Source organism: Tupaia chinensis, unplaced genomic scaffold (assembly GCF_000334495.1).
Source record: "Tupaia chinensis unplaced genomic scaffold, TupChi_1.0 Scaffold143756_1, whole genome shotgun sequence".
In the NCBI taxonomy this organism is placed as follows: domain Eukaryota; kingdom Metazoa; phylum Chordata; class Mammalia; order Scandentia; family Tupaiidae; genus Tupaia; species Tupaia belangeri.
Genome location: NW_006203605.1, coordinates 1,145,593 through 1,158,952, shown reverse-complemented (window position 1 = coordinate 1,158,952; position 13,360 = coordinate 1,145,593). Strand labels below are relative to the sequence as shown.

At 46.8% G+C, this 13,360-nt stretch overlaps 1 protein-coding gene across 5 annotated transcripts in view; it reads left to right on the top strand.

The window, feature by feature from the left end:
- BBS9 (Bardet-Biedl syndrome 9) overlaps positions 1-13,360 on the top strand; it is a 296,326-nt gene that overhangs the window by 24,116 nt on the left and 258,850 nt on the right. For all 5 annotated transcript variants that reach the window (XM_027766864.1, XM_027766861.1, XM_027766860.1 and 2 more), the window contains 2 exons: positions 4,656-4,806; positions 8,200-8,264. In XM_027766864.1, coding sequence (XP_027622665.1) covers positions 4,656-4,806; positions 8,200-8,264 — 216 coding nt within the window. The remainder of the gene's footprint in view (positions 1-4,655; positions 4,807-8,199; positions 8,265-13,360) is intronic.

Here is a 13,360-nt window from a genome sequence, read left to right as displayed (position 1 = left end):
ATCCAGGAAACAGGTTAGGATTCTGTTCCAATAGTAGGTACATGGACCTGTCCACAACTGAGAGAAGACAGAACTCCTTAATGCTGGCAAACAAAGTGTTGAAGGTCAGTCATGTTTTAGTGAAAAGTCATAAAATTCTAGGAAAAAATATTGAAAAGCTCTTTGATGATTATGATGTGGATTTTACTGTCTTTGTATTGACTGATAAGCATGGTATTCCTTCTGGGAAAAGAGATGTAATACATTGTAAAGTTATATGTGATTCAATTTAATATAAACAAGATTATGATGATAATAAGTAAAAAAATAGGCAAAAAAAAGTCATAAAATTCTATTTCACCAGTTCAAACTCATGTACTTTATCTTCTGTTGTGGTTCGATCTTTCCGTTTAAATTCTGGAAGATAACGTTCAACTCTAGATTTGTCCCTGTCTTTAAGCTGGCCATTTTTTTTTAGGTGTTTTAGAACTCTTATCTCTGTGTGTCTGACTTTAGTTTTCCTGGGATAGCACTCCCTTCAGAACTTCATGGAGAGCTGGTCTGCTGTTGGTAAATTCTTTCAGGTTTTGTTTATCTGAGAATATTCTTGTCTTCTCTTCCCATATGAAGGATAATCTTGCCGGATATAATATTCTTGGTTGAAATTGTTTGCCATTCAACACTTTGAATATATTTTCCCATCTGTGAACAAAAGTTGACTTTAGGCATGAAACTGTGGATAAGCTGAATATACTATAAAGTAGCACATAGGTGAGGCTATATAGCTTACTGTGGTTACTAAACAGGTATTTTTTAAATACTTTTTTAGAGTTATTTTATTTAACTTTATTTATTAATTAATTTTAATTTTACCAGAGAAGAACAGAGAGAGAGAGAGAAAGTGAGAAAGCAAGCCACCAGGTCTGGGACTCAAACTGCTTGGCCATGTGGGAGTGCAGTGCCCTTAACCAACACGCCACTTGCTGGCTCCACATTTTTTAATTTTAAAAAAGGCTGTTTTAGCTTTAATAAATCAAAATTAAAAAATGTTAAGAGAACTTTGCTTAGTACTTAAATCCAGGAAACAGGTTAGGATTCTGTTCCAATAGTAGGTACATGGACCTGTCCACAACTGAGAGAAGACAGAACTCCTTAATGCTGGCAAACAAAGTGTTGAAGGTCAGTCATGTTTTAGTGAAAAGTCATAAAATTCTAGGAAAAAATATTGAAAAGCTCTTTGATGATTATGATGTGGATTTTACTGTCTTTGTATTGACTGATAAGCATGGTATTCCTTCTGGGAAAAGAGATGTAATACATTGTAAAGTTATATGTGATTCAATTTAATATAAACAAGATTATGATGATAATAAGTAAAAAAATAGGCAAAAAAAAGTCATAAAATTCTATTTCACCAGTTCAAACTCATGTACTTTATCTTCTGTTGTGGTTCGATCTTTCCGTTTAAATTCTGGAAGATAACGTTCAACTCTAGATTTGTCCCTGTCTTTAAGCTGGCCATTTTTTTTTAGGTGTTTTAGAACTCTTATCTCTGTGTGTCTGACTTTAGTTTTCCTGGGATAGCACTCCCTTCAGAACTTCATGGAGAGCTGGTCTGCTGTTGGTAAATTCTTTCAGGTTTTGTTTATCTGAGAATATTCTTGTCTTCTCTTCCCATGTGAAGGATAATCTTGCCGGATATAATATTCTTGGTTGAAATTGTTTGCCATTCAACACTTTGAATATATTTTCCCATTCTTTCCTTGCTCGCATTGTTTCCGAAGAGAGGTCCACTGTGAGCCTGATGGGATGTCCTTTGTAGGTAACCTGACGTCTTTCTCTTGCCAGTCTGAGTATCTTGTCTCTGTCTGTGGTTTTGGTCAACCTGGCTATAATGTGTCTTGGAGAAGATCTTCTTGGGTTGATCCTATTTGAGATCTTTTGCATTTCTCGGGACTGGATCTTTGAATGCCTCTCTAGGTTTGGGAAGTTTTCTTCCAGGATTTCATGGAATACATCGTCAATGCCCTTATCAGTCTCTTCACCTCTTTTTCTCTTCTGGGATACCGATAATCCAGATGTTTGATGTTTAATGGTATATAGTATTTCTCATATATTATTCTCATTTTGGGGGCTATTTTCTCAGTCTTCGTGGTAGATTTTACTAGCCCAGCAATTCTGTCTTTTACATCTGAGATTCGATTTTCTGTATGATCTAGTCTGCTTTTAATACTTTCAAAGGAGATGGACCAGCAGTTAGCGTAATGGCTATGTCGCTGGACTCCCATGTAGTCGACTGCGGTTTGAGTCCCAGGCCCGGTGGCTTAAACTTATGCCGGGCGCGTGTGTGTGTGTGCCCAAGATCCCAAGAGGAGAATGGCGGAGAAGGGATTGCAGTGTGGCCATCCCCCCTGGGGGGTTATTTCTTGCTTTCTGTCTCTCTGTCTCTCATGTGCCCTGTAGGAATAAAAACCTCTCCAAAAGAAAAAAAACTTTCAAGGGAGGTTTTGACTTCCTGTTCATCTCCAACAGTTCCGTTTGATTCTTGTTTATAGTGTGTATTTCGTCTTTCAGCTCTCGCAAGAACTTCCTCACCTCCTGGAACTCATCGGCTTTTTTCTGCTGGTGTTCATTGTCTCTCTTCTCTTCCATCTGTTAGCTTTGTCACTATGAATACTCTAAATTCTTTATCAGACATTTCCATGAGTTCTGTTGTACTGTCTGTGGATGAAGTGTGTGTGAGGTATTTTCTTGGTTTCTCTTATTTCTTCTTCACTCTCCTCCTGGGTGAGTGGGGGATTTAGTGCAGGAGTTAGTCCGTGTCAACTGCAGACTGTTGTCTGGCCATGGCAAGCTCTCAATAAATAGAACTTTTGGGCTGATCCTATAGCCTAGTGGTTAAGGGAGCTGGACCCCACATGGCTGGCTGTGGTTGGAATCCCAGCCCTGAGAAGTTGAACATGCTGATGTGTCTGCATGCCCAAATACCCTGACACTATAAAGAAATGGGAGAGAAGGGATTGCGCCCCCATAGTGCGTGGTTCCTCCCCCTTTTTCTTTCTCTGTCTGTCTCTGGTGAGTGCACAAGCCCTCTGGCAATATAAACAAAATCAAAAACAAAACAGTAAATAGAGCTTCTACTTTTCAGTAGATGTAAATAATTTTCTAGGGCTGTTGTAAGAAAGCACAGCATACTGGCCACTTAAAGTAGAGGCCTCTTCTGTTCTGGAGGTGAGAAGCTGGAGTCCACGTGTTGGCAGGGCCTGCGACCTCTGCAGCCCCCGGACCCCCCTCGCTCGTCCAGCTTTGGGTTGCTCCCGGCACTCCCTCCTGCAGGTGTGCCGCTGCAGGCCCTCCCCTGGCCGTCTGTGCATGGTCCTCCTCCTCCTGTCTGTGCATGGTTCTCCTCCCCTGGCCGTCTGTGCATGGTCCTCCTCCTCCTGTCTGTTTTCTGCGGGCACAGATTGGGCACCGATTGACGCCGTCAGACCCTGCGAGGGGCCAGGCCCCCTTTCTCCAGTCCTCCAGCTTGTCAGATCTTGGGCACGTGTGCTGACCGCTGACTGGACAAGGAATTCGTGCTGCAGCCTCTGTGCATTACCCTGTGCCACGGAACTGGCCCACAGTCCTTTTTAATACCATGTTTTCTTTTGTTTTTAGAGATTTTTGCTATAGCGCACGTGCACTTGCTGGGAGACAGAAAGTGAGAAATCATCCCCCAGGAGAATGGCCACGCCTCAATCCCTTCTTCTGTATTCTCCTCTTGGGATTCTGGGCATGCACACACATGTGCCTTGCGTGAGTTTTAAGCCTCCAGTTCTGGAACTTGAATCATAGTCGTCCATGTGGAAGTCCAGTGACGTAATCGTTACACCATCTGCTGGTCCCGTATATTATATTATATTATATTAGACCAAAGAGGAACATAGTGAGAGAGAAAGAGAGAGAAGGAAAGTGAGAAAGCAAGCTACCACGTCTGGGTCTTGAACTGTGATTGGTCATGTGGAGTCCAGCACCCTTAACCACCATGCCAACTGCAGGCCCCCAATACCATGTTTTTAACAGCTAGTTGTAGGGTTGACATTCCATGATGAAGTCGGTTTGCAACCTTATTTTTGTCTTTTGATAAAAGGGCTTACATTTGTGTTTTTCTGTTTGTTTTGATTATTGCAGAGGGCGTGTGCACTTGCCAGAGGGAGAGGGAGAGAGGGAGATGCCACACCCGATGCGCCATAGTCATGTCCATCCTTTTCTCTTCGATTTCTCTACCCTGATGGGATTTTGGACATGCGTGTGGACACACTTGTCTGGCACGTTTTTCAGGCTGCTGGGGTTGGAACTTGAACCCCACAGTTGGCCAGGTAGGACCCATTTCCCTCAACCACCAGAGGGCTGGCCCAAAGGTCATGCACAGACTCTAATTCCAAATCAAGGCCTACCAAGAAAAAGCAAAACCTCAGTGTATTTGAATATTGGGGATGTAGTTATATCTGACCAGCATATGTTGTTAAAACACTTTAATTATATCTGTTGGCAGAGTGTATGCATATGAAGCAAGACTGAATTCTTTTCAGTTTTAGATTTCTCTTTTAGATATTATAAAGTTTATTTCTAAAGATGTTTGCAAATATTTGTTTCTTCTTATGTCTTTTTTGAAAACAAAAATCTCTCTACAGATAAAATAATTGTGGGCAGCTTTATGGGATACCTCAGAATCTTTAACCCCCAGCCTGTGAGAACGGGAGACGGAGCTCAAGCAGAGGATTTACTTCTGGAAGTGCACCTGCGAGACCCAGTCCTGCAAGTGGAAGTTGGAAAGTTTGTCTCGTAAGTACAGTCTACCAGTTCTGGGCTTCCCTTCCTGGGAGCGTGCCCACCCCTTACACTGCTTCCTTTGTGGGTTTTCCAAAGAAGACTAACCAGGGACTAAGTGTGTTTTCTAGAGGTTGTCACCTAGGTATTGCACATGTATTGGACACTTTTTCCCCCTGTAGTTTTGCCATAGGGCGCGTGTGCTTGCTGGAGAGACAGAGAGAGAGAGAGGGAGGGAGGAAAAGTGAGAAATCACCCCCTGGGGAATGGCTTTGCCACAGTCCCTTCTGCATTCTCCTGTCAGGATTTTGGGCATGCACATGCTTGCTTTCAGTGTGTTTTACGAGCTGCTGGGTCTAGGACTCGAACCATGCTGTTGGCCATGTGGGACCCAGCCCTGCCCTAGGGTGACCCAGTTGGGCCCCTTTTACGTAGAAGCCTGCACATTTAGGATGGAATAAGGTAGGAACTTTTAATAGTGACAGACCTAAGATGCCTGACACACCGGAAGCTCACAGAGGAGGAGAGAGACTGGGGTATAGACAGACAGGGAGTCCTCACTTCCTGAAGGAGAGTCACCTAAGTCATGTGCTTGAATAGTTAGGCTGTCAGGCCAAGCACAGTAGCAGATGACCGCTACCTTTTGGCTCGTAACTGATTTTGTGCTGGCTGGGGAGAGACAGAGAGGGAAGGAGGTGAGCAGGGACGGCCGCACCGCAGGCCCTCTGCCTTCATCTCCCCGTTTGGGATATGGGTGAGAACACACACGTGCCTGGCGTGTTTCTCACGCTGCCAGCCCAGGGCTAAGCCATGCCTGACGGGGTGGAATCTGGCCACCTCAGCCATGATGCCACTGGCGACCCGTACTGTGGAGTCTTAAATTCAGTCACTCACTTGGTGTAGAGACGTTTCTGAGAAGTCAGCTCAGCCCACAAAGGAAGCCTTCCCTGTACAAGGGCTTTGTTTGCATTTTCTTAAAATTAAGCCTGTGTTTCTTTTCTCTTCTCTTCTTTTAATTGCCAGAGGTATGTGCACTGCCACAAAGGAGAGAGGAGTGCGCCCGGTGCATACCGGAATTTTCTGGAAGCGGTGTCAGTCTGTGCTAGTTGTCTGTTAGCGTTTTTGGCAGTAGAGTGAATGATGACTACATCGTATGTTCACTGCACCGCGCCTTATAGATACCATCTAATGCAGTGTGCACTTTGTAAATGAGATGACCACACAGGCACCGGGACTGTGGGTGTGCAGTTCAGCCATCACAGCTCAGAGCAGGCTCCGTCAGGGCTGTGCAGTGGAGGCCTGCCCACACACGTGGCCTGCCCGCACACGTGGCCTGCCCACACACGTGGCCTGCCCGCACACGTGGCCTGCCCAGAGTTTTCTTTCCTTTCTTTCTTTCTTGTGTTTGTTACATATGTTAACCTGTTTACTGTAGGCAAGGGATATCCCAAATGCCTGGGGAGCTTCTGCTGGCCCTTCGGCCTTCCAACGCCAGGGTTGAGGAGGCTGGCCCGCGTGGTGGTGTAGGTCCAGGCACTGCCAGCACCACAGGCCACCGTGCTCATGCTGGAACCGCAGTACCAGCCCCCACAGCCTGTCTCTTTATCTCGGTTTTGCCAGAGAAGGAGCCAGTGTACTCAGCGTGCTGGTCGATCTCAATCTTCTTCACCACTTTCCAGAGGGAGGCACCCCAGCGGGTCCTATGTTTACTGACGATGCCGACCTTCTCGGTGCAGTTAGCCATCTCACCGCTGTCCAGGTCCGAGCCCAGAGAGGGAGAGCCCCGCAGCGTTGTAGGTGTGAACGAGCTGCCAGGGTTACAGGCTAGGAGATCTCCCGTACAACCCACGCCTTTTGGCTTTTCTTGAAAAATGGGGCGCTTGGGACCAGCAGTTAGCGTAATGGCTATGTCGCTGGACTCCCACGTAGTTGACCGCGGTTCGAGTCCCGGACCCGGTGGCTTAAACTCACGCCGGGTGCGTGTGCATGTGTGCCCAAGATCCCGAGAGGAGAATGGAGGAGAAGGGATTGCGGCATGGCCATCCCCCCTGGGGGGGGTGATTTCCTGCTTTCTATCTCTCTGTCTCTCTCTGTCTGGCGAGCGCACGCGCCCTATTGCAAAAAAAACCTCTCCAAAAAAAAAAAAATGGGGCGCTTTGGCCGTGAGCCAGGACTGGATGGTGGGCACCTCCTTTAGTCTTGCCCCAGTCTTTAGCCAACCACAGCCCTTGCACCTGTTCCTCGTTAACACCCCGCTGGCCTGGAAGGCTGTGGGTTTAGAATTTCTAGACCGCACCATGCTGCCGTGGGCTGGGAGCATAGTGGTGATTGGCAGTGTGTTTCAATTTGAGAGATAGTCTAAACGGAAGTATTTTTAATACTTTTAATAACGTTTCAGAGCTGGAGGTGATATATGCCATTTACTGATAATAACCACTAGCATTTTGTGGTGCTTCATACCAAAAATTAAAAAAAATGATTTCACGAGAGATCAGAGCGAGAGAGAGACACCCTGACAGGGCCTTTGTGCTGCCCCAGCTGCCAGGGCTCTGGGTACATGTGCTTGTGTCTGGCACGAAGGGGGAGCCCCTTCTATGTGGCTGTTGCGTCACTGCCAGGCCACCTACTCTGGGCTCTGGGGCTCTCACATGATTTTATTCCGTCTAATTGAGACCTTTCCTTTTCATTTAACTTTATTTATTTTAATTTGACCAGAGAGGGACAGAGTGAGAGAGAGAAGGGAAGGTGAGAAAGCAAAACGCTAGGTCCAGGGCATGAAGCACACTTGGCCGTGGGGAGTCCAGCGCCCCCAACCACCATACCACCCTCCGGCCCCAGGAGCCTTTTTTTTTTGAGATAAAATTTTTGATATAGGGCGTGTGGATTCACTGGAGAGAGACAGAGAGATAGAAACAGATAGAGACATAGAAAGGAAGAAATCATCAATAGCCCAACCCTGGGAGAATGGTCATACTGCAGTCCTTTCTCCTCCATTCTCCTCTTGGGATCTTGGGCACGCACACACACATGCCCAGCATGAGTTTTAAAATACCGGATCCAAGACTTGAACTGTGGTTGACGACGTGGGAGTCCAGCGATATGACCACTTATGCCCTCTGCTGGTCCCTTCCAGAACTGGGCTCCCTTTACTGCAGGAGAACACGCAAGGGGCCTCAGATGTGGCCTTTCCTGGAGGCTCTTGGGCTTCCATCTGAGGGCAGCTCTTGTAGCCCATGTGGGTCATGAAAGTGCTCGCTGTGACCTGTTTTTCAATTAGAATGTTATCTAATGCGTGGTTGTGTTTCTTCACAGTGGTTTCAGTTATAGTATCTCTTTAACATGATATTACAACCTTTGGGTTGTATTTCAAACTCACCATCTAAACTTTCTAAAACTCTCCATTTCCAGAGGTGCTGAAACGCTTCACCTGGCTGTGTTGCATCCTAGGAAACTCTGTGTCTACTCTGTGTCAGGTAAGAAGCCTTTTCTCTAGTGTAGAATTTATATCACGAACCTTGCTTCTCAATGCTGTAAGACTGGATATTCCCAGGGTTGGCTCTGTGGCCTGGTGGTTAAGGTGGCTAGATCCCACGTGACTGACTACCCGGTCCAGCCACAGACTCTGGGTGTGCATGTGCGCCCAGAACCCCCACGGCATGGGGAGAGGGAGGACAGGGCTCTGCGATGTGACCACGCCCTTCTGTCTCTCACCCTATGTCTCTTCCTCTCTCACCTCCAGTGGTGTGAGGAAGGACATAATGTGTCCTGCTACCCACTTAGGGTCGCTAGCTGGGCCCTGTAGCTTACGCTGGCACAGAGGGATGAGCGAGTGAAAGCAGGTAAGTCACGCGTATGTGCACTGTGCGTGTACACACGGATGTGGGAGCTCCTAGCGCCATGGTGCTGTGACCCAGATGGCGGCTGAGACTCAGCGTACGTGTCAGTGCAGGTTAAACAGAGGAACTGCACTTGGGCTTCTGGGTGAGAAAGGCAGTTCTGGGCCGGTGACCAGGGAAAGCACGGTCACAGTGCCTTTGAGTGGATCTGTCGTGTAGACTTCTAACTGCTTACGTTGTATGCAGAGTTTGGTGCAAAAGCAATTGTGGTTTTGGACATGAATTTCAAGTCATTATAACGAAGCTCAAACACATCTGTATTAGTCAGAATAGGAACCATCACCGTCTGCACATGTTTGCCAACAAGAAATAAGTGTATTTATTCCTGTAGTGTAAAAATCCACACTTCGGGGTTTGACGAACTCTCAGAAAGCATCTTCTGTATCCCACTGGTTGTGGAAACGTTTTCTTTGCAAAAAGTTGTCAGGATGCTGGAAGAAGTGGCAGTCAGCCAGTGGGGGCCAGGGATATGGCAGGTGAGCACAGCTTAGCTGCCCAGACGGTTCATTTTTATTTTATCTGTCTCCCGTGTAGTTTTAAGAGGGAAGATGACACTTCACAATAACAATTTCTTGATTTTTGGTCAGCTCCTGAGCCATCCACTCACTGAGCTGTCACCTTTCCAATCTGCTCCAAATGCCAAACGACCACAGAAGGGTCGCCTTGGTTCTTCGGCGACTTCCTGTGTAGTTTTAAGAAGATCAGCTTTGATGACCGTTCTCAATTGTCCATTGTCAGCCTCTGATGGCCAGCTACCTCATCTTCAAGGGTCTCGTCCCCTCTGCAGAACTGCAGGGACTGGCCTGCATGCTCACGAGCCCTTCCTGGGACAACGCGTTGTTGGCATTGCCAGTTGTCTCTGCTGTCTTATGACACATTTTGAACTCAAATAAGAAAATTGTTTGAATCTGCTTTTTGTCCAACATCATTTCCATAGTTGAAAATATGTATAAAGTTAACATTACCAAGAAATATGAAGTTAGAAATAGGCCTTAAAATGATGCATTGGATTGTTGCAGAGTGGAGAGAGTGAGGAGGCTGTGTCTGGCTCCTGCTCTCATAGTCACTGCACTACAGTGAGCTCCACAGAGACAGCGCTGGGGCAAGTGAGAGCTGGACGGGCATTGCGCGACTCTGTACCTCGCAGAGGAAAGATAAGTAACCGTGGGTGAAGGAGATCCTGAGAGGCCGAGAGGCAAAATGTCATCATATGCATTCTTCGTGCAAACTTGCCGGGAGGAGCACAAGAAGCACCCAGATGCTTCCGTCAACTTCTCAGAGTTTTCTAAGAAGTGCTCAGAGAGGTGGAAGACCATGTCTGCTAAGGAGAAAGGAAAGTTTGAAGATATGGCAAAGGCGGACAAGGCTTGTTATACAGGTCCACAGTTAGTGTGTGTCCCGACCCAGGGGACAGTCGAACAGGTTTCCTGAGGGAAGGAGTGAGAGACAAGATGAACGATGCAGTGTTACAGCACGGAGACAATGCAGTGTTACAAGATGCAGTGTTACAACTCTTCAGGGTCTTCCGTTTATTGTGAGCAGCATGGAGATGACACAGTGTTACAGCTTTTCAGGGTCGTCCGTTTATTGTGGGCAGCACAGAGACGTCGAAGTGTCACAACTCTTCAGGGTTGTCCAGAGATGACGCGGTGTCACAGCTCTTCAGGGTCTTCAGGGTCGTCCAGAGACAACACAGTGTTACAACTCTTCAGGGTCTTCAGGGTCGTCTGGTGATCGTGGGCCAGGGATTGTGGTTATATACATGCTGGTGGGCAGTGATTGGTTGTCCTATATGCTAATGAAGGATTGTACAAGGTGGGTTATGATTAGTTGCTTTTGTGGACCAATCATGAGGTGCCAGATATGCAAATCTGAGGGATTCTAAGCTCACCGATTTGCTATAGGAAATGGCCAATCAGAGTATGGTTTTGAAGGTGAGGTTTTGAAGGGGAGCCAATCATGGCCTTTGTCATTGTGTAATTGTTTTCTCTCTGAGAAACCGGTGATATTTGCTGGTGTGCAGCCTCCCACAAAAGAGAAATGAAAACCTATATCCCTCCTAAAGGGGAAACAAAAAGTTCAAGGATCCCAATGCACCCAAAATGCCTCCTTTGGCCTTTTTCTTGTTCTGTTCTGAATGTCGCCCCCCAAATCAAAGGAGAACACCCTGGCCTGTCCATTGGTGATGTTGCAGAGAAACTGGGAGAGATGTGGAGTAGCACTGCTGCAGATGGTGAACAGTACGGAAAGGATGTTGCTGCATGCCGAGCTAAAGGAAAGCCTGATGCAACAAAAAAGGGAGTGGTCTCGGCTGAAAAGAGCAAGAAAAAGGAGGAGGAGGAAGATGAGGAAGATGAAGAAGATGAGGAAGATGATGAATAAGTTGGTTCTAACGCAGTTTTTTTTCCCCTTGTCTATAAAGCATTTAACCCCCCTGTCCACAACTCACTCCTTTGAAAGAAAAAAACTGAAACATAAGGCCGTGTAAGATTCATTTTTAAACTGTGCAGTGTCTTTTTTTGTATAGCTAACACCGAATGTGTCTATCTAGCCCTGTCCTGGTCGTATTGTCAGTAGCCACTAACCTTGCCTGGTACAGCATGGGGGTTGTAAATTGGCATGGAAATTTAAAGCAGGTTCTTGGAGCACAGCACAGATTAGTTATATATGGGGATGGGAGTTTTTTCGTCCTCAGTTGTCGCTGATGCAGTTTATATGAAATAATTTTTCTGTTAATGGAATACCACTCTGAAATTGCAAAAAAAAAATTGCAGCTGTTTTGTTGACATTCTGAACGCTTCTAAGTAAATACAATAAAAAATGATGTATTGGGTTGTTGGAAAAGTCATGACGTATTCTATGTTTTCAAAACTCATTTATATAAAGAACAAAGGTCAATCGATGATTGATTGCCCATTTTGTTTGATAACCTTTTGCTATCTTTCAGTGAGCTTTATTTCTTTTTATTATTTTATTTATTTATTTATTTTTAGAGAGGCCCTTGCTGTAGTACACGTGCGCTCACCAGAAAGACAGAAAGAGACAGAGAGACAGAAAGAGACAGAGAGACAGAAAGCGAGAAATCACCCCCAGGGGGGATGGCCACGCCGCAGTCCCTTCTCCATTCTCCTCTCGGGATCTTGGGCACGCACGCACACTTGCCTGACGTGAGTTTTAAGCCACCGGGTCTGGGACTCGAACCGTGGTCGACTACATGGGAGTCCAGCGACACAGCCATTACGCTAACTGCTGGTCCCTTTCAGTGAGCTTTGTAGCGAGCCCTCATAGAAGGGCCTGTCTTTATTGGCCACAAACTGAACAAGGTGCTAATTTACAACCTCATTTGAACTGAACATTGTACTATGCAAGGAGTTTTATTTATTTTTCGAGAGATTTTTGCTATAGTTATATGTGCTCAATGGAGAGACAGAGAGGGAAAGTAAGAAATCCCCCCCATCCCCCTGCCGGGGGGACGGCCATGCCACCACACCTTCTCCATTGTCCTCTTGGGGTTTTGGACACACATGCACACATGCCCATTGTGAGTTTCAAGCTGCTGGCCTGGGAGTCACACCATGGTAGGCCACGTAGGAGTCCAGTGCCTTAACGACCACATCACCTGCTGACCCCAAGCATGCAAGGGGTTTTGAAGAGTGAAACAAGTCAAGTCAGATGGACAAGGCCAGGCGAGTGTGGTGGGCATGCAGCACGTTGATCCCTGCTGGGTGGTGCACTGTGTGTGGTCTGGCCTTGCTGTGATGGAGCAGAACTCCTTTGTGATCAGTGAGCTCTGGGTGGTGGACTCGTTCAAACTGTGCAGTTCTGACAGTACCTGTTCAGATTGATCATCTGGTTCTGAGACGGGAGCTCGAGAAGCGTGACACCTTTGAAATCTCACCACAGTGAGAGCATAGCCCTCCTCTGATGGGGGTCTGCTCTCCAAGGTGTTTGAGGTGAATCGTCATGTCGGGACCAAGACCGTTTGCCCATGTTGTTAACAATCACTTGTCATCACCAGTTAACAGTCACTTCAAAAAAGATCGTATGGGATCAGCAGATGATGTAGTGGTTACGTCTGTCGTTGGACTCCCACGTGGCCAACTCGAACCGACTGCTGTTCGAGTCCTGGACCCAGCAGCTTGAAACTCATGCCAGACATATGTGCACGCATGCCCAAAATCCCAGGAGGAGAATGGAAAGGGATTGCAGTGTGGCCAATCCCCCCCGGGGGGTGGTTTCTCGCTTTCCGTCTCTCTGTCTCCCTGGTGAGTGCACATGCTCTACAGCAAAAATTTCTCTAAAAAGCCAAAAGCAACAACGAGAAAAAGAAAGGATTTCCCCATGTGTAATGAGCATATCACAGCTGATTACTGCACTGTCAGATGAACTTCTTTGAGCTCACGAGTAACCCAAATATGGAGCTTCCTTAGTATCTCAACTTCTTCAGGTGGTCGTGAGCCCTTGCATGATGGACATTCAGTGTTTCTGCAGTGCCTCGTGTCATGTAACGCGGGTTCCACTCCATCAGTGCCTTTGTTTTGTCCTCATCACCCTCAGTGGGCCTCCCTGGCCGCGGAGCATCGTTGAGATCAAAGTCACCGGCATGGACCGTCGTGGGCCGCCGTCGGCGCCTAGTCCTTCCGGGGCGCAGTCGTGACTGTCGTGGGACCGCG